This window comes from Lepidothrix coronata, unplaced genomic scaffold, assembly GCF_001604755.1.
Source record: "Lepidothrix coronata isolate B3197 unplaced genomic scaffold, Lepidothrix_coronata-1.0 Scaffold162, whole genome shotgun sequence".
Classification (NCBI taxonomy): domain Eukaryota; kingdom Metazoa; phylum Chordata; class Aves; order Passeriformes; family Pipridae; genus Lepidothrix; species Lepidothrix coronata.
In genome coordinates, this window is record NW_016690342.1 from 1,340,154 (window position 1) to 1,360,274 (window position 20,121).

General features: G+C 43.8%; 1 protein-coding gene across 23 annotated transcripts in view; it reads left to right on the forward strand.

Annotated features, from left to right (window-relative positions):
* The window catches only part of ADGRL3 (adhesion G protein-coupled receptor L3), a 520,635-nt gene extending 501,246 nt beyond the window's left edge, over positions 1 to 19,389 (forward strand). For 5 of the 23 annotated variants that reach the window (XM_017829296.1, XM_017829299.1, XM_017829304.1 and 2 more), the window contains 3 exons: positions 2,007 to 2,135; positions 5,538 to 5,555; positions 7,620 to 10,020. In XM_017829296.1, coding sequence (XP_017684785.1) covers positions 2,007 to 2,135; positions 5,538 to 5,555; positions 7,620 to 8,425 — 953 coding nt within the window. In that variant the 3' untranslated portion in view covers positions 8,426 to 10,020. Of the gene's footprint in view, positions 1 to 2,006; positions 2,136 to 3,148; positions 3,252 to 4,931; positions 5,071 to 5,537; positions 5,590 to 7,619; positions 10,021 to 16,357 lie in introns of those variants that run through there. The other 18 variants (XM_017829308.1, XM_017829309.1, XM_017829310.1 and 15 more) reach the window with 10 other exon arrangements.
* Positions 19,390 to 20,121: the final 732 nt, after the last annotated feature.

A 20,121-nucleotide genomic window follows, 5' to 3' on the forward strand; every position in this document is an offset into this window, starting at 1 on the left:
TACCATAAAGAAAGAATTGACTCGTTTACCTGTTAGTTACATTCAAGGTTCCTTAGTTAAGCATTCATATAATGTTTTCTTACAGGAGACAGCTTTGTTTCCTTATTTCCAAACACAGCAGCTCATCTTGCTTTCCATCAGCATAGACAAAAATATCAGGTGAGAGAAAACAAGTCTTTTTTTTCCAGCTGCATGTGTTGAGGAGCCTCCCTGGCATGCAGCCCCCATACAGCACCGCCTTCTACTTTGTCCTGTGCTCAAAAGACCGATTAAGTGATCTGCTAATGCCATATGCCAGGGGCTAGGAAGGGCTGGGGGTGATGAGGGAGAGATAAGACTCCTCTACCTCTGCAGACACAGAAAAGTGCCATCCCAGGCCTACATACAAGCACTGCAGGAGGCAGCTCTGGAGGCCTCCACCTAGCCTTAGGTTTGGCCAGTTTTTGCCTTTCTGTAAATAATTATAAGGTTTGAGCTTTCGGAGAACTCCCCACTAAGGGAGCCTTGAGGATTATATATCCTCAGCAACTCCATCCAAAAAAAAAAAAAGAATGCAAAGGAAAGAAAAATCAGGTAATGAGTTGCAGAGAAGAAGAGATTGTACCCAGTGCCCTACATGCCTTGCAAAGACAGCCTTCGCCACAGCACAGGGCCACCTCCTCCACACCTAAAAGCGGCAGATGGGGTCTCCATGCCCCAGATATTGGCAAAGGCATTTATGCCAGGGTTACTGGGCTTGAGGACTGGCTTTTCAGTTACTTGTTTGGGTTGAGGCTATCAGATGTTAGTGACAGCCAGGTCACCTGAACCCTCTGACAGTCCTGTCCTAGCTAGCTCTAGTTGCCCCACCAATTACTTACTTTCCTGGTGTTTTGTCTTAACAGTTTATTCCTGGAGGTTAAAAACCGTGGTTGCCCTTGAGTATTCCTGTTCTAGATCTCTACTGATGGCAGTGAGAATGGCCCTGAGGGCAAGCTTTTGAATTCAGCCATATCTTTGGATACTAGAAGAGATTCAAAGCAAGGGCTTAAGGCTTTTTTTCATCCTGTAGGTATCTAAAAGGTGGTTGGGCAGACTTTGTTTCATAGGTTGATGCCTGTGATAGGAATCAAGGTAGGTCTTGGCAGCTGCCTACCAAGCTGTGATGATCCTGAAAAACTCAAGTCCAGAGGCCTGCATCTCCTAGAGATAAACCAAAGAGCCAAAGACAACTGCTGTCTGAGAGCTTGGAAGCGGCAACAAAGAGATCCAAGAATGGGGAAACAAGGTGTTTGTGGGGCACACAGAGAGCCTTGAAACATTTATCTCTGTGGCCACTCTCATTCCTGATAGAAATGCCTGATGGAGCTGCAGTGCTCTCGCCTTCAAGGATGGATTTTGGTGGTTGTGGATGTTCTTGATGGTGGTGTCAGAGAAGCTGCTGAAGTGAAACTTGCCCTCAGACATGAGGAACAGCTGCTCTCTGATAAATGCTGAGAGCCTTTGGAGAGGCTGCATTCTCCATCCTTTCTCTTTAATTCTGCTTTTTTGATTTTAGATGTGTTGCAAAGGACTGGTAAAAGAGATTCTAGCACATAGTGGGAGTTGAATGTGCTGTTGTCTGTTAGTCATTATATATATTTTTTTTATTCATTTGGCACTTTCCGGAGAGTTTTTCCCCCCCACATTGTGTAGGCTGCCATCTTTCTTTCTTTCTTTCTTTGTAGCAAGCATGTGGGCGCAGCCTTGCTTACACTCCGAGCGACTGGGAAACCACCATAAATGTAGCTTATCCGCTTTCTGATACATTTTCTTTTGCATTGGTTTGGATTTGTGCATCGTCAGTAACATCTGTTCTGCTTTAGTGGCATACAGTTTTCCGAGTCTAATTAGCTGGCTGCTTGTAATCAGGACTATTTCAACTGTTGTCATTCTAAATGTTCTTTTTCCCTTTTTTTTAATACCACATTTGCCTGATTGACCTTTTTTGTTGTTTTTTTCTCTGTCTTTCTATCGGGCTGCTCCAGGAGCCATGGCTAATCATCTTATAACCAATGCTCTGCTTCGTCCTCATGGCACTAACAACCCTTATAATACATTGCTCGGGGAATCGGCGGTCTATAACAACCCTTCTGTCAGCATGTACAACGCACAAGGTGTGCTGGAGTTTCTCTCTAATTTTTCTAGTGAGAATTCCATTTTCTGTGGCTTATTTTGGCCCATTTCTTTCTTTTTTTTTCTTCCTTTTTTCTTTTTCTCTCCCCACGCACACACACTTTTTTTTTTTTGAACTGGGCACAAAAAAAGATCTCCTCCCCTTCCTTTCATTTCAATGCATCTTTCCATCTTCCAGATGCTATTTTTCCATGAGCGATCAAATCCACTTTGAAAGACTCTCGTCAGTTTTACTCAAAGCATTCACAGTGGTTTGATTTTTATTTTTTTTCCAGTCTCCTTGCTTTTTTATTGTTTTGGTCTTGTGTGTGTGTGTTTTGTTGAATGCATCCATTCCTCTCTTTGTTGTCAGCACATTTTCTTGTCAAACCATTCATTTCAGAAACAGGAACACCTTTGAAGGTAAGTGAAGCTAAAATGGCCTTTGCCACCAAAGCTGCTCTTGTTTGAAATGGCATAGAGAAACGTGGTCAGCGGTGCACTGGCTTGTGCAGGGAGAAAAACGCAAAATAAAACAAAACTGCCCTTGATCTCTAAGAAAAATGACAGCTGAAGCAAGGAGTGTAGGTCAGCTCCAAAGAGCAGAGCTGAGATATTATAAGAAATGTTTTGCCGTTTGCAGTAATACATTTTATATGTGCTATTAGGAAAAAAAAAAAAATAGAAAAAAGGTGTAGGGAAACTAGATGCTCTTTGATATCCTCCTTTTGGCAACAGAAAATAAACAGGCAGAGTCAGTTGTACCTAACATAGGTTTCTGCTATAGAAATCACTCTCTTGTCATCTACATGTTTGTCTCTGCTCTGTCTGTGGGAAGGGACAGTGTTTGTAAGCTGATGTCCTGATGCTTCTGTGAGGGAGAGGCAGAAGCGTTTAAGCAGGACCTGAGGAGGAGCTGGGGAGCATGGAGCTCTGACAGCTCCTGTCTGTCAGTGGCTGCATCCTGCTCTACCACTTCCATGGGATTTTTATTTTTTTTTGTCTTACTTGTAAGGTGGCTGAATCACTGCAGAGTAACACTGTGTTCAAGCGCAAGTGTGTCAGCACTCTGTCAGCTCTCTGTTCCCAATGAAGGCATCACATTCCAGTAAAGAATCTCCAAGGAAGGGAAAACAATGATGGTTGTAATGCAAGCAGGAAAATCCCTTTTGTACTATATGGCAGTATATTGTTATGACAGTAATAGATGTTGAACTGTATCACTAGAGTATTTGCATTCAAAGCACAAGAAAAGCACACGTGTTTGACCTTTTTGCTGTTCATCAATTTCCTTAACTATGCTAAGTTTGTGCCATAAATTTGCTTCCAAGAATGCTTTTTTAAAAAAAGAGCTACTGTTAAGCATGAAATGCTCTAGATTTTAAGGACTTAAGTGTACCGCAAATGTCAAAATGAGCTTTGATGTTCTGACTAGTTTCTTACATGATAACTTTGAGGTGTGGGAGACTTTTAAATCAAATGGCAGCAGGTAATGTGGGTCTTTAGCATGTGGCTTAAGAAAAGTCCTGATGTTCAGGTCTGGGTGTCTCAGCTGAATCCAAGTGATTTGGGCAGAAAAGTGACAGAAAGGTTTTATGTGTATTTTAATAATCATGTGTTCTTCTAATTTTTAATACTAGCTTCTGATACAGTTACCTAAGCTAACAGCATTTTATTCCACAAAAATAGGGTCATTGTTTTACAAGTGCTATTCTGTTCAACACAGCTATATGAGTAACAGAGAAACCTATCCAGGCTTCATTCATGGGAAGTGAAGAGAGTGGACCAATACTGGTCCCATTTAAGCCCCTGGAACTCTGCCATTGACTTCAGAGGGAGCAGAACTGGTGTAGCTATTGCTTTTCAAACTGGTTACTGTCCCCGGACAATTAAAAACTGTGAATATTAGGAGCTCTCACAGCAGAAATGAAGGTTAGCAAAATCAACCAGGCCTAATGGCCTTGGGGGTCCTTTGGGATTTCCAGATGCTGCACCAGCAGGCATGCTAAAGTGGTGATAGTGCATTGTAAAAGTAGATGCTGTCATCATCTCTGGGTGTACCTTGGCTGTGGTTGGCATGCGATGATTATCAGTAAATTAATTTATTAATCATTAGCTAACATCATCCAGCTAACTCATTCTACATTACTAAGGCTATGATTATTTCTGCACCTTCATATACCACTTCTGGTCTGCCCATGGACAAGGCAGGACACTGTCAAGAAATGGGATTGAACTGCTCCACCCATTTCTTTCCCCCTCCCCAGATATGTGTTTCAAAATCTGATCTTTGTGTAAGCTGAAGCTGCCACCTCTGTGGTAAAGAATCACTAGGAGCAGGAAGTTCTAAAAAAAATACCCTTGGAAAGAGGTGGAGAATCAGACCCTAAAAGGCCAAAGTCCTATTTCCCAGTGGCATAAGCGATTGCTTGATAGGACACACAGCACAGAGGAAAGAGGAGGTGGTAGGTGAGGGGCTGAGTGCTCACTGCCATTGGAAGCTGATGGACACACACTGGCAGGGTCTCTCCAACACAGGAGTTTCTATAAATGGCCCAACAGCTTTTGTGAGAACTAATTTTGAGATAAGGCATTAACAAACATTAATGAGCATTAACGAGCTCTAGTTAAAACCCAGTGTACCACAGACCACTGCAAAGTGGGAAGCTGAGCGTTAGCACTGTCTCTTCATCTTAATCTCTTGCTCTTCTTGTTTTAAGCCTTTCTTTTCTGTAGCCTCATTTAGCAATGCCATTATTCAAACTACTATTCCTCTTACTTTTTTTTTTTTTGCAAAGTCCATGTAGTTTGCCATGTGTTTGGTTAAAATAAAATCCAGACTTACCAAAGTCTGTACAATGCCAGCAGCCCTATGATGAACAAAGTCATACTCTAACAAACCACTCTTACAAAGGATGGACGGCAAAACATTTTTAGCAAGGAAACAGATTTCAGTTTCAACTGCCAGGGGTTATTATAACTAACAGTAAGTAAAGCCATTCATTTTAAGACTTTGGAAGTGACTATGACAGTGCCTGTCTTTTCAAGCATGACCGTTACGAGCTTTAGGCTTTTCTTAAATTTCCAGGCATTATTTCTTCATTTGTGTTGCACGCTGAACATTTTATAATGGCATTGGAAAACGGTTTAAATGTGATAATTTTTAAAATAAAAATGTAGTCTATTGAATATTGCGCGTAAAATATTTTTTTCTGTCTAAAATGTCAATATTTTTAACCTGAAATAAACCTTGTAACAAATTCATGTATTCTGGGCAGTGGAAATTATTTCTGTTAACTCTCTTTTCTGCATATCATCAATTTGCTTTTTACTCATGTTTCTCCTACTGTCGCTGTAAGCTTACTTGTTGTTTTTTCTTTCCTTTTCTTCATGCTGTCGTTTAGAGCCCTACAGAGAGACAAGTATGGGAGTAAAGCTAAACATTGCATATCAAATGTAATTTTTTTTAGTTCACTTTTATTGCATCACATATAGATGATGTAGTTAATAAAGGAAATTAATCTCACAGTTTTGAAATCAAAAGAATATGAATATACATATGTATATATGTGTATGCGTGTGTATGTACGTATGTGTATATATATATATGTATGCGTACATATATATATAGATGAGATTAGATGATGCTTTCTTTGTTTATTTTTCATTTTTGTGATATCATTTACCCAGTGTAGTATCTCATATAGTTGTGTGTATGATATTTTTTTAAACTTCACATTTTTATTTGCGAGGTCATGGCATTTTTATACGGCGTGTTTTACTGCAAACCCCACTCTGTTCTCACCTGCAATGCCTCCATTTTATTTCTGCACCAAACCCCAGATCTATGCATTGGCAGCAGAAGCGCAGTGCTCAGTGCCTCAATGCATATGTTACTCAACGTAACCATCAAACAGATGCTGTTGTACCTGTCACCCATTACATACGGTCCTCCCCCCAAAATGCTCACTTTTCATTTCTCCCCAAGCATCGTGACTCAGTTGGAGAGCTTTCACCGTGAAAATCAACGGCTTTGCTCTATATCTGTGATGGCTAGTTGATTTTTTGGCATAGCTCCCTCATTTGCTGGGGAACACAGGATACAGCAGCACCCTCTAAACTTCAGAAACCTAAATGGTGACCAACACATTTGGGGCATTTCACTCAAAAGCAAGAAGCCTTCAGTAGTGCTTTCCAGCCCCTGACATACAGCAACTACTCCATCACAGATATAGACCGAGTCCTGTATTTTCAGAAGGTACACATGCCATGTACTCAGCATGGTATGAGCAACTGTTCATCTGAAATTGTCAGTTTAATGGCTTTTCTGATCTACCATGGCTTGCTGGGAGTTGCTTGCCAGTTTTGGGCGATGCCCAAAGCCCTTAGTGGAAAGGTCGATAAGTTATTTCATGCCCCCCCACTCCTTTACTCCTTCCAAGGAGGCCAGTAGTCCCAAAAAAGAAAACGTGGTAGCTTAACTGCTGGGCCTGATTTTCTTCTCCCTTGCCCACTCATGCTGGCATTGCTCTCAAAGCACTTCTCCATCTCCTGTAGTGCTTTGGGAAAGAGCCGAGCTCCAGCCTTACGTTGTCGGTGTTGAGACACCTTTGGAGATGTGATGGGCAGTTAGATTGAGGGCACCCTGATACCCTGTTACTCCTCGCAGGTTCCCCTGAGCCTGCCATAACATGTCAGTGATTGTACTTGCTGTACCCTCCACTGAATCCTCTGCTTTAACTTTGCAAGTGGAATAGGAGCTATTTTTAAAGGCTTCACAAGACCCCAGAACAGCCGCCTCCAACATCAATTATATTAGAAAATCCCCACCTGGCCAGTGTGGAGTAAATAATTTTGGTTGTGCCCTTGTGGCAGAATACGTAGGGCATTTAGCCTTCTTCCAAAAAAGCCTGGGATAGGAAGCATTTTGTGCCTCCACCTTTCTGATCCCTGAATCCCTTCATTCAGGCCTTATGTCTTTACCCTGACAGCTTCCTCAGCAAAAGGGGAGAACGGATTTTTTTCCTCTAGGAAGGATACACTCCCAAACAAAGTTTGGGCAGTGATAAGGTTGGGCTGCAAATAATTCCTCCCTCAGCTGGGAGGAATTACCCCCTTCCTCCAAAGCGCCTGGAGCCAGTGCAGTTTGGACCAGCTGAGGGTCATCTGTTTTTTCAGCTCCCCAGGAATACATAGAGTAAAGCACAAGAGTTGTAGGAGATATAGGCCAGGAGAGGTTATCCTTCCGGCTGTCTGTTGCCACATGAAGTCACATACTTGACAGTGCTTTCCTTTTTTTTTTTGGTGGGAAGACCTTGACCACCAGCGGGTTAGCCGGAGCTGTGACCTCCTGTTTTGGCCGCAACACTCTCCTTTGCTGCGTAGCCCCAGCAGCCGCGGCAGCCTAGGAAGGGGGTTTGAGTGTGCACGTCCCGCATGAGTGTCCTGTTTGTACAAGTCACCCTCTCTTGTGTAATGTTTTTCAGAGGGGCTTCTGAACAATGCCAGGGATACAAGTGTCACGGATACTCTACCACTGAATGGTAATCACGGCAACAGCTACAGCATCGCCAGCGGCGAGTACCTCAGCAACTGCGTGCAAATCCTTGACCGTGGGTACAACCACACAGAGAACGCCCTCGAGAAAAAGATCCTGAAGGAACTCACCTCCAACTACATCCCTTCCTACCTGAACAACCATGAGCGCTCCAGTGAGCAGAGCCGCAACTTGATGAACAAACTCGTCAACAGTGTGGGCGGTGGGAGCGAGGACGACGCCATCGTGCTGGATGACGCCACCTCTTTCACCCACGAGGAGAGCCTGGGCCTGGAGCTCATCCACGAGGAGTCGGACGCCCCGCTGCTGCCTCCCCGAGTGTACTCGGCGGACAACCACCAGCCCCACCTCTACAGTCGGCGGCGCATCCCGCAAGACAACAGTGAGAGCTTTTTCCCTTTGCTGACCAACGAGCACACGGACGACCTCCAGTCGCCCAACAGGGATTCTCTCTACACCAGTATGCCCGCGCTGGCTGGCATGCCCATTACAGAAAGCGTCACCGCCAGTACCCAGACCGATCCTCCGCCAGCCAAAAGCGGCGGTGGCGATGCCGACGATGTTTACTACAAAAGCATGCCCAACCTTGGCTCCAGGAATCACGTCCATCAGCTACACACTTACTACCAGCTAGGTCGAGGCAGCAGCGATGGTTTTATAGTCCCGCCAAACAAAGAGGGAACGCCCCCGGACGGCAACGCAAAAGGACCCGCTCACTTGGTCACTAGTCTATAGAAGATTCAGCAAAAAATTAAGCAAAGAGACAACTAAAAGCCTCTCCATAATGCTCGGTTTACTGTTCTGAGTTAATCCAAACAGTGGTAATATTATGTGTACTCCTAAATCTTCATGCTGTTCAAAAGGAAATTCTCAGACTTTTTTTACTGGAATTTTTAGGCCGGCCCGGAGAGGACAGTAACTGCTGCCCACGCCCCCCCCTTATCTTCCCATCCTTCTTCCCTCCAGACAGACTTCATTATGTTAATGAAAGAGATAGATAACGGCACACTTCGTGGCCTTCTCAAGTTATGCCGTGTTTGTTTAAACAATCCTTGATGCTGTGTTGCTCTTAATACCGAGGACCTGATTTAAGAGGGAAAAAAAATTATAAAAGGCCAAAAATGTGCATTTGAAACTAGTAGCGATGGCGCATCTAGGTGGGAGTGCTGCATAAAACAAGCTAGCAAAACTCTTTCTTACCAATCCAGATCACATCATGGGTTATGGTCACTCACAACTTGGTTTCACTGCAGCGCCCTTTGCTGTGGGAGCAAACAAAACATAAACAAATTTAATGAGATGGAAGGGAATCCTAGAATCCTGTGCTAAAGGCATATTTTACATTTTGCTGTATTAACGGATGATAAAAACTAATGGCAGAAAAAGAGAAGCGAACAATTTCTATGTAATGTACAGATACTAGCATTGCACATATAGTCTGCTTTCTGTTCCTCCAGAACTTGCGTCCCTGTTAATGTAGTGGAAAAAAAATAAGAACTTTTTTCTGTTGTGCTGGTCTTGTAAGTTTGTCTACCAGTAGGAGCAAGGTTTTTCATAACTCCTCTTTTTTTTTTAATTTTGTTTTGTCTCTCCCACTGCCCCTCCCCTTTCTCCCCTCCCCATCCCAGTAAAAAAAAAAATCTCACTGGGCAAAAAAAAAACCCCAAACATCACTTTGTAAGGACCATTTTTAGTCACCATCACCATTTCTTTTCAGCCAAGGCAGTCTTTTTATTTCCTTGCTGTATAACTTTTTTTAGCTGGCATATTGCCAGCAGACCTTTTGGCAGACTAGAGCAGGGCAAACTTCCTCTTTGTCGGTGCACAACCAATCATGATGATAATCCTGTGAAGCAAGTAGCCCCTCAGCCAGGCCATCAGGTCACATCCAGGGACTGAGAGGGTTTTTTTATAGTCGTAGTGGGGGTTCTACAGGAGACGGCCATATCCCTGGAGGAGCAAAGGGCTTCTCGGCTCAGTCTGGTCCCGGTTTAGGCACTTGTACTGCAGTGGTTAAGAAGAAAATAGATTGACACGTAGTGAGCTAAAAAGTACTTTGCAGTGATTTTTAATAAAAAGTCTTCTGTTCATTATTTTTCCTAACAGGAAATTTATTTATTTGACAGGATTTTTAAGTAACATAGGCTTTCTGGAGGTAAATTAGCAGCACGGAGTATGAATTCTTCTTTTTTTTTTCCTTTTTTTTTTTTTTTTAATTTATGATCCATTTTGTACGGTCTCAACAGTTGAATGACCTCATTACTAATATTTGTTGTAAAAGTGAAGCTTGTTTGCCAACCAATAAACAACTGATCACGATTTAGAAGATACTGTATGTATGTACTGTACAATTAATCTCTCTTTTTTTTGTTGTTGTTGTTCCTCTCTCCATTACTGTCTTCAGTAAGAGTCTCCACTCCTTTATGGCATGGGTGAGCAATGCCAAAGAAAGGAGGCCTAAGCTGAGCAATTTAAGCACAAAGGTTATGCAGCTATGGCTGACTAGAAATATCAGGCTGGTGGTACCTGTTTAGGGGCGAACAACATTGGTTGACATTTGTTGCAGGTGATTCTAGGTCTGTTTTGTGCCTACTGTATAAAGTAGCCAACGACACGCGGATGATTTGAGTATAGTGTTTCATGTGTCGTATCTTTTAATCATTGTAATGGGGGTTTTGGGGTTTTTTTGTTTTGGTTTGGTTTGGTTTTTTATTTGGGTTCTTCTGAGATTTAAAAACTGCTGGTAGCATGTCAAAGAGTAAAACAAGTCCCCGTTAGGCCTTCTCGGTCATTGTTTGCTGTCTCGTTATTTTCTTGCTGCGGGCATATGCCAAGCACCATTACCATCCTCGGCCACATCGCCCTTCCCGTCCCACCACTGCCAGTGGCCCACTGGCGCTTTCCTGCTCTCCTCCAGCCTCCCCCTTCAAATCCCTCAAGAGCAATCAGGAAAACAGAAAGCCACAAAATAGACTAGGAAGGTTGACAGGGAAAATAACCACCTCTGGACACAACTGGTAACGATTTTTCAGTACGTGATTTTTCACAAAGCGCTCCCATGCCCCGGGCTTTGGGGCTTGGGGCTCCCTCTGTCCAAACTGCGTCTATCGAAGTGCCATCATGTTGGGTAAAAGCCAAAAGACTTGGAGCAGGTGGGTGAGGCCTGTGTTAGACAAGACATTCCCAGTATTGGAGGATAAATGCAGCAGCAGAGCAGCTCTGCTCCTTCACAGGGTTGTCCTCGCGTTAGGACTATGCTGCTTGGTGCTGCTCAGCAGAGTCCTGTTGGGTGTGAGGACCAGTGGTGGTTGTATTTGGTGGTATTCATGGCCTACAGAAGAGTCTGGTTTAAGTCACCTGCATCCTTCCTGCGACCAGCCACTCTGGCCAAAACATCTTGGGGGGGAAACTTCATTTCTGACCAAGCACTGATCACAACAGCGGCTCTTGCCAGGTCTCGGTTTTGGCAAGGGCGCATTTCCTGTTGGAATATTGGGAATCACCTCACTTCATAGCAGAACAGCCACTGGCCAGTCAGGTCACGCTCTTGCACTTGATGCTACCTCCCTGTTTCATTTTATTTTCCATGCCAGCAGCGATGGAAGACAGTGCAGTAGACCTATGCGTGCAGGCAAAGCAGGTGTTTCAGACTCATGTGGTCATAGCAATCCATGTAGCAGCCCAGTAGAGGCTGCTGAGGCCTTAAATAATTGAAGTACTTCCTACTTTGGAGAATGTAAAAACTCTTTTACTGAATTAGACTCAAAAAATAGTTTTCCAGTAATATGGACGGATTGAATTCATCCAGAGGGTGAGATATGCCTTAACAAATATCATCGTGATAAAGTGGAGGCAGGTGATCAGCACAGCATTTACCAGTGTCCCTGAAACTATGCAAGAACAAAGCAGTGGTGGATTTGCTATGGGATGATTTTGTCCTACTGAAAAATCTTTGACTTCCTTTACTACAAACGGTCATTCTTCCCCAGCCTTTCTGTGTATTTCAGATTTATCAGTGTGCAGGCTGTTCTTCTCACTCACACTTCCCTCTGCCAGCCTACCATGCCCATTAGCGCTTTGATTGCAAAAAATGCTGCTTATTTTCAAGCTGATTATTTCTGTCCCCAGGCCGTTCTTACACCATAGGATTCACTGTTGGTGCTTCTTATAGCTTTGGAAACAGCTGAATCACAAAGTAGAGGGAAAATAGATATTATGCATTTTAATTTTATTAAGCCAAAAATGGGGAGCAGGATGCAGATTATTTTTGGCTGTTTTTTTTTCCCTTGAGAACAGACTTTGTTGTGTCAGATAGTTGATTATGGGCATGGTGAAGGTTTCTGCTTGTTGATAAATAGCTCACTAGATATAATTATTACATGACTGGCAATATAGTGGTGTGTTCTATGCAGACTGCAGCATGTGAAAATCAAGTCACTGCTAAGTCCTCGGTGCCTACAATGCTCCTGGGGTAGGAGGGAGAGCTAAAAAACTTCTAAGGCATTTCTTAATGCTGAGCCAAGGCAGGGATGTGAGAAAACAGCTTGATGAAGAGGCAGCGGTGATTATGGTATTAAATCCATGTTCATGCTTGGGGCACATAACTTTGCAAGCTGGGTTGATGGGGATAATCAACCCAGTACTGGATGGTTCTTCCTTTGTAGAGCTTCATTTAACAAAACAAAAACAACCAGATTTGCCTTATAGGGAGGGGATTAAATCTTCATCATTCAACTGCAATAAGTATCCCACTTTCAGTGAAACAAACAGAATAGAAGCAAACAGGTAGTGCTTGATGAAAACATCAAACAATACACAGACTGCTTTCTGAAACACGGGACCACCTTTGGGAAGCCTAGGTTGCCAGGCATGTTTGGAGGGAGGATTGTCAATCCCTTGCTTGAGTTGTCTCTTCAGAAAGCCTTTTTTGCAGTGGGAAGAGGAGAGTGGAGAAGTGTAAGGCTCCATGCCTTGCATTTTCCTGAAAATCATCTTGGGATTCTTTGTAAGTTGTGAATCCCTTTTTTCACTTTGTCCTTCTAATTTGCACAGGACTGGGTTATTTTTCCTTTGTAATCCCATTGCAGACTACGCCATAATGAGCTGATGCATCAGTTTACTTCTTAAGGACACTTTGACTCTAGCAGGCAATTCCTACCCATTTTCTTCAAGAGCCATAAGAGACTGTAAAAATCTCCCTGAAACATGTGAAGGAGAAACACAAGGTGAAAGACATGCTAGTAAAGACTATGTAGACTGGAGGGTTGCTGGGAAGGGAGAGTGTTCATCACAGCTTTGGAGGCATTTTGTAGACAATATTACTTACCATGATGCTGCTAATTTCTGCCTTTTGATTGCTTTTAATTCTTTGAAATCTGAAGTTGTTAACCAATCTTTTTCTTTCCTCCCTGCCCCCAGGTAATAAGCAGTGAGATGCTTCACAGGGCCAGGGGAAACCTTGGTAGTGGTGGGAGGCAGAGAGCTCGTGGGGGTCCTTCTGTGTCTCCATATGTGTCCCTGTTGCCTGCATCCCCCTCCCTCTTCTCTGGCCAGCTGGCCTTTCTCTCACACATCCCCATATGCTCTTGATCTCACTAGTTTATAAAGAATATAATAACCTGTAGAATTGTCTAGTCAACAGGGATAAAAAGATAGCTCATCTTATTAAAAACCTTTCTCAGGAAAGCTTAAGAGCACCGGCTTGGTCATCTGTCACAGCCTGATCTCCTCCTTACCTTTAGAAAGAAAAGTACTTTATTTTTAGCTATCTGCTGCATTCAGCTAGACTCTATGCAAATTTTATTTAATGAATATTTTAGGGTTTAAATAGTCTGTGCTCATGAACATTATATAAATGTCATGTTGTCGCAGGCTCTCTGGTAACAGCATGGAGAACATCCTGCAGCACAAAGCTGAAACCAGAAAAAATCTGTGATTAGTGCTCCCAGGAAAGGCATTGATGACTGTGTGAGTGGTGACTGTCCTCAGCAGGGGCACTACCAATGCAGTCAGGGGAGAGCACTGGGGTACCCCTGAAAAACCAGCAGCACTCACCATTCTGGACTGAGAGACATTTCATTCAGCACAGGTAGCTGGCGTAGGACCAGTTTTGCTCTTCCAAAGGCTTTGGCAAGCCCTAGGGATGCATGGATCATACACCAGATCATTTGTAATCCCAGTGCAGAAGAGATAGTCTGTTTAAAGCTGAAATATTGAGACTAGCCAGGATAGCTTAGAAATCTTCCTTTTTCACATCAAAATAGTTTTTTACAGGTGCTTACTGTTTACTGTATTTGGTATGCCAGAGAGATGGTGATAGTCTTCTTCAGCAAAATGCAAGGAACAAAAAAACCCCAAAAACATCATCCTAAGTATTTGCTGCCTTTTTATTTCTTCATCCTCCACATATTTCCTTTTCTTATATTTCTACTCCTTAAATACACTGTACACATGTAAAAACCCAAGCTAAAACCTCAATAAATAAACAAAACATGCTGGTATACAGAGCAATTATTATGTGTTGGAAGCAAATGCTTGGTATTTTGACAGCGTTGCTTAAAACCCTGAACAGCAACTTAGAATATAAAACAAACATAGCTGCTGCACAACCTCCTCAGCTGGTGTGCATGGGAGTACTTGTGCAGATGACCCAGTATCTCCGACTACCACTTAAAATCCACTGCATCTTAAGTTACAACTTTGGAAAGGTTATTTCCAGCAGCAGGATGCTCGATGGATAAATTGTGGCTATAATAAAACTGGTTTCAGCCTGTCTTTTCCTACTTCTCTTGGAAGCATCTCAGGCAGAGTTTAAGTTGGGTCACTGTGGCAGGAAAGTTCAATGCAGGCATAAGCCCTGTAGTCTTTGTGTCCCACCAGCAGCAGGGGCTTCACCTTTCAGTGGGCGTGAGCCTATGGTAGCATCCACTGATGGACTGGGGGGGGGGGAATGAATGTGGAAAACTAAGCAGTCAGCGAACTGGGTGGAAGATGTTTGGTTATGCCCCTTGGGAAGCAGCAGCACTGCACCCAAAACATGTTGTAGGACTTGGTTGCACGAAAGCTGCAGAGGGGGTGTGGGTAAATGGACTTTGCGTGGGGGGAATTAAAAGAAAAAGCCTCTGATTTCTGGCAAGGCTTTGTCCTTTGGCTGAAATATGCCAGAAGCAGTTTCTCAGGTGGTTTCTGTGGGCATCTGGAGAGAAGTGCAAGGTTGTATGAGATTAGCCCATGTGCGACAGGAGGCTAATTTGAGGCAGGTTACAGCCTGGCTGTGGCTGTTGGGTGCCTACTCTGGCCAGCCCCTCGTTTCCTCACCTTAAAAAATACGGTTTACCACCAAGCAGGCCTTTTTTTGAGAGGGTCCCTCCCTGATAAATGGAAGAGTTGCTTTCCGTGCAAGCGCCTCAGCTCTGCCCTTTGGTCACCTTCCCCTCACCCACCTCTTTGGTTGTGTTGCTGCCATTCTTACTTAGAGATAAAAGGCCTCATTGCTTAAGCTGCTGTTGATATCAGCCAGGAGGAGTGCTTCATATTAAATAGGTGGAATATTTGATTTTTTTTTTCCCCAAGATACACTGTGCACCCAGGCATTTTCAGCTGTTGACAGTTTGAGCTGCAATGCAAAGCAGCCCACCAAGCTAGCAGCAGCAGTGGAAATGAAAGGAGAAAATGCATCCCACTGCTTGGGAAAAAAAAGAAGAAAACAAAAGAGATGAGCAACAAGGAAAGGATGAAAGTCCTTCCTCCTCAAAGATTAAAAAGATCAGTCAAAATAGCCAAGCTGGGAGATGCCTGAAAAGTTGCCGGTTCTGCCCGCACCACTTTCCCTGTAATATTGTCTATTATGCCATACAGAGGAACATAGATTTGGGTGGTTGGGAAATGGAGTGAAATCATTTATGCTTAGAAAATGGCTCCAAGATACCTCTTGATTTTTCTTGAATGTGTCTAGCCTATCTTAACCTCTCCCTGAAATATTATTTATGAAGAAGCCTGCATGTGTTCACCCCAAAATGCATGCGGCTGTGTCTTTCCAACCTGCACTTGTGAAAGGAGGTGTTTTCCTCCCTGGGGCTTCAGTGATTATAGAGGCAGCTGTAAAGCAGAGCACTCAGGATGTAAAGTGCCCTTCAGATAATGTCTGATAGCAAAACAAATCTGTTTATTCTGCAGTCATTTATACTGACTATTTATCATTAAGGGGGGGCTGGAGGTGAACACACTACAAAAAATGCAGATTGCTAAAACAAGCCTATTGGGTTGGTACAAGCTGGTGGCTGCTGCTCAGCTCTGTGCTCTCCTTGCTTGAGCTGGGCTAAACCCAGAGGAACAAAAAGGCACCTTGGCATCACCCTTCTTCTGCAGAGCGATGGGCAGCAGTGGTTGATGCTGTCAGTCCTTACACCATTCAACAAATAACTGGCTCATGTGGGGCTAAAGCTAAGCAAAACTGTAGCACCAAATTCAGCAAAAAGGATGGGAGGAGATTCCCGATGGGATGTTGACCCATAAATACATTCATGTGTTCTGAGCAAGCCTTCTTTTTCAAGGCAAGCCCAGGCATTCTTTACTTTGTCTGGGGGTGGAAATGGTCTTGAAAATAGCTGGTGGTTGCTTGAGGGTCCTGTTCTGGAGCTTTACCTGCTCTCCCCTTGTCTTTCGCAGAAAGTGGAAGGACGCCCAAGCAGGAGCCAGTCTTCAGGCGAGTCACCATGGAAGACAGTGTCATCTAGCACCTGGGGCACCCAACAAGCCTGCCTCAGCAAGCCCATGCCAGCGTACCACCTCAGCCCCTCTGTGCCTCAGTTTACCCATCCCTCACTTGGGATCGCGCAACAGGAGAGGCAGGAGAAACTAGCCTCAACAAAACCCTCAGCAAACCCTTGCATCCCCAAGGAGAAAACAGCCCAGCTGAGATTCCTGCTGCCCTGTGCATGGCAGTGCCCTGGAAAGTGCCCTCACCGTTTGGTCGCTCACCAGTTTTTTAAGATGAGCAGAACGGGTGAAAATTGTCTTTTGTAATAAGAAATTAGTTTCATCTGCTCCAAACGTTGACTTTGCAACTTGATAGCACTTAAAGATGGCTGAGCGTGCTCACTCCACCATCCTGAGCCCCTCACCGTGCTTGCAAGCTGGGCTGTATAAAGTGAACCCACTGGATCCAGGTTACTGTTGTAAATACAGACCTGTCTGTGCAAAGAGCTAACAAGGAAAGGAAAAGAGGGACAAAGAAATAGTCCTTACACCAGAAGAAGCTGAACTTGCCAACAGGGTACTGTCAAGCAAAGCTGTTGTGTGTAAATAGGGACTGGCGCATGTGTCCAGCAGCAGCTCTGCTTGGCAAAAGCTTCTCGGGGGAAAGCTGCTCAGATTTTATTGTCTTGTGTAAATAGAGATATTTTTTTGAAAAAAATAAGCCTTAGTATCTTGAAGATAGCGTTTCTCAATCAGCTCAGCTGGGGATGGATATGTGGGAAACCGTGGAGTCTGCCTGTGGAGGCTGGTGTGGGGTCTTGCAGCCAAGCTGTGCAGTCACGGTAGGTGCAGGAGGCACCTGAAGGATGACAGACCCATCCATCAGAGGACTCGGCAGACAGTTAATCCTTCATCCACGTAAACAGGGTGGACTCACTGGGCCCATGGTCTCCACTGGTGTAAATACTCAGCTACAGCCCACAGAGGACTTGGGCTGCTTGGTGCAGTTGTAGGGGGGGTGGGGGTGGGATGGGCAGAAATCACCAGAAGGATTCAAACCCCATCAGTGTGGTTATTCCCAGAGTTTTAGCATTAGTTTCAAAAAAAGAAAAAAAAGAAAAGGAAAAAAAAGAACCCCTGAAGGCTTATTAATGGTGTTGGGCCAATAGTTCAGCTGGCTAAATGGAGGCATGCATAGACATCTGTGTCCATGTCAGCCAGTGCCTGTATGTGCAGTTCTCCTCAGCATGTTCGCAAATGCGTGTGCAAGACTGTGCCTGGTGCGGGTGGGTGCCAGCCAGCGCAGGTCCCCATGTCTGTGTAGCTGTGTCTGTGAGAGAAGCGAGAATATGGATGTGTATGTTGTACTCAACTTTATATGCCCAAGCAAGCTTGAGAAGTCATAAGTAGTGCTGCCAGGTCCAGCTTTATTAGCATTAGCGCAGAGTAGTGTCCGCACCTCTCCATGGAACGAGGCGTGGCGGGGGTGGCATTAGGTGAGTAAAAGCTGATAAATCTCTGCTCCCCATTGAGTTGTCATCCACTGTCCCCTGCCGCGGCACAACAGTGGCCATCTGCAAACACTGCCAGCAGAACAGGGCTGCACTCAGGCACGGGCGCTTGCAGAATGTGAGCTGCTGCAGCATGGTACCTGATGGAAGCTGGAGAGGAGCTTCGGGTGTTCCCCTTCATCCTTCACAACTACTTATGCCTTATTTACTCTGAGTCCAACCATGTGGATTCAGCCAGTGCAGGGAAATTGGAAAAAAAGAATTGAAATTAAAAATTGAAATCGAGGAAAAAAACCATACTTGAGAAAAAAAAAGATATTTTTGAAAATTACACAGAATAACTTTCTCTAGACATAGAAGACTCTCTTCAGCCTAGCATTTTCTAGAAAGCAGGGCCAGCATGAAGTGTCCTTCCCCATTAAAAAGCCAGATAGTATCAACCAACATATTTAGAATAGTGTTGGGGGCAAAGCCCCTATACCTTTGCTACGAATGGCCAGTGGGCAATAAACAGAAATTGGAAGCTGCTTTAAATGACTGAGGAGTGTGGGTATCTAGAGAGGTAATTTGCTTGCAGTGGTTCAAGGTGAGCTGCAAGGGTTGGTCTTTTCCTCTTGAGTACTTGAATACCTCCTCTGTTATCCGCCTCTCTCTGGCTGCTGTTGCCATTAACACCTAACAACTGCTAGTGCCAAGTTATTTACATATTTATCACATTTATTTATTTATCAAACCAGTGCACAGAGGACACTGTGCTTTCATTTGCCACATGTGGATGCCTCTTCCCTTGCCCGCTTCTCCAGCCTTGCATAGTGTCCCTAGGCAAGGTGACCATTGTCTTGGTGAGGGCTGCAACTGCAGGAAAGAAGATATTCCCTGTTTTTCCACTAGGTTGCAGGAAAGCAGAAATCCACTGGGTTGTGTTTAGTGGTGGATTTTTTTTTCATTAGAGCCCTCACTATTAGTTTCTCTCCCCAGACAATCCCATCATTCTGGACCTTAAACCCTTGCCATTATGTCTAGAAGAGTTATTCTTGGAGGCATTTACAACAACCTGTAATGTTTCTCTCTTTTTCCAACCCTGAAGAGCTGACACCCAGTAACTGACGGTTGTAATGATGAGCCAGACCAACCCCAAGTCCTAATAAAAATGGTGAATCCCATCCACTGCATCCGTATTGATGGCACACAGGTTATGTGCGGAGGTGAGCCAGTGAGGAGAGGGAGGCAGATATTCACTGAAGATTGTGTCTGGGAGGTGCTGTTACCAAACCCACCCAGCCGCTGGGTTCCCCAGGGCAGAGTTTTGATTTAATCCAGCCCTGAGTCAATAGTGATTGACATTTCACTTGCTTTCCATATCTTAACTGGACTTCCTTACTCCTCAGGCATGGAATGAATCTTAATACATTGTAATTACTGTACTCCTGGTGGTGAACCGGTATGAAAAGCTATCATGGAGAGCATTAATAAAATGTACATTATGAAAAAGAACTCGGCATTGTCTGAAATTAATAACGCACCAGATTTTTCTCATCCATGCCTGCTCATCACAGGCATGCCCTTGAGTTTTCTATTAAAATGACTTATTCAAACTACCTGTATAGCTGTGTTCAGCGTGAAGTTATCTGCTGTAAGTTTGCATCCCAGTTAGATGTACCACATGAGGACTTATTAATCTTTTATGTCTTTCAGTCATTGATTTTAGTGACATTTATGTAACGCCAGTATGACTAAAATGAACTGATTGATTCATGCGTATGGATTAGTTTGCCTAAGACTTTGAGACTAGGTAGCTTTATCATGCACTGTAACGCCAGAATTCATCACTGTATTATTTACGAGAGACTGAACTGGCTGAATCTCAATAACTGAAGAGATCTTCACTGTTTTATTTATGTATAAATGTTTACTTAATCAGCCGCCAATTTTGTTTAGCAGAATTTGTTAGCAAACGGAAATTGTAAATGATAACGTGGTTTCTATTTTAAAATTTATAGGCTTTCATCTATAGCAAAATCCAAGATTTCCAAAGTGTCTTTGTCTACTGGCAATCAACAAGCTCTCTTGTATATGCTTTCTGGTAATTGCAATTAGCTGCTGCAACATTTCACATAAAAAATAATACAACCCTAATACGGGAGATCTGACTGGTAGTGTGTCAAAGTCGACATAAATATCCCAGTACTTAGAAACATCGCTGCAAGTTTAACGAAGCAACAA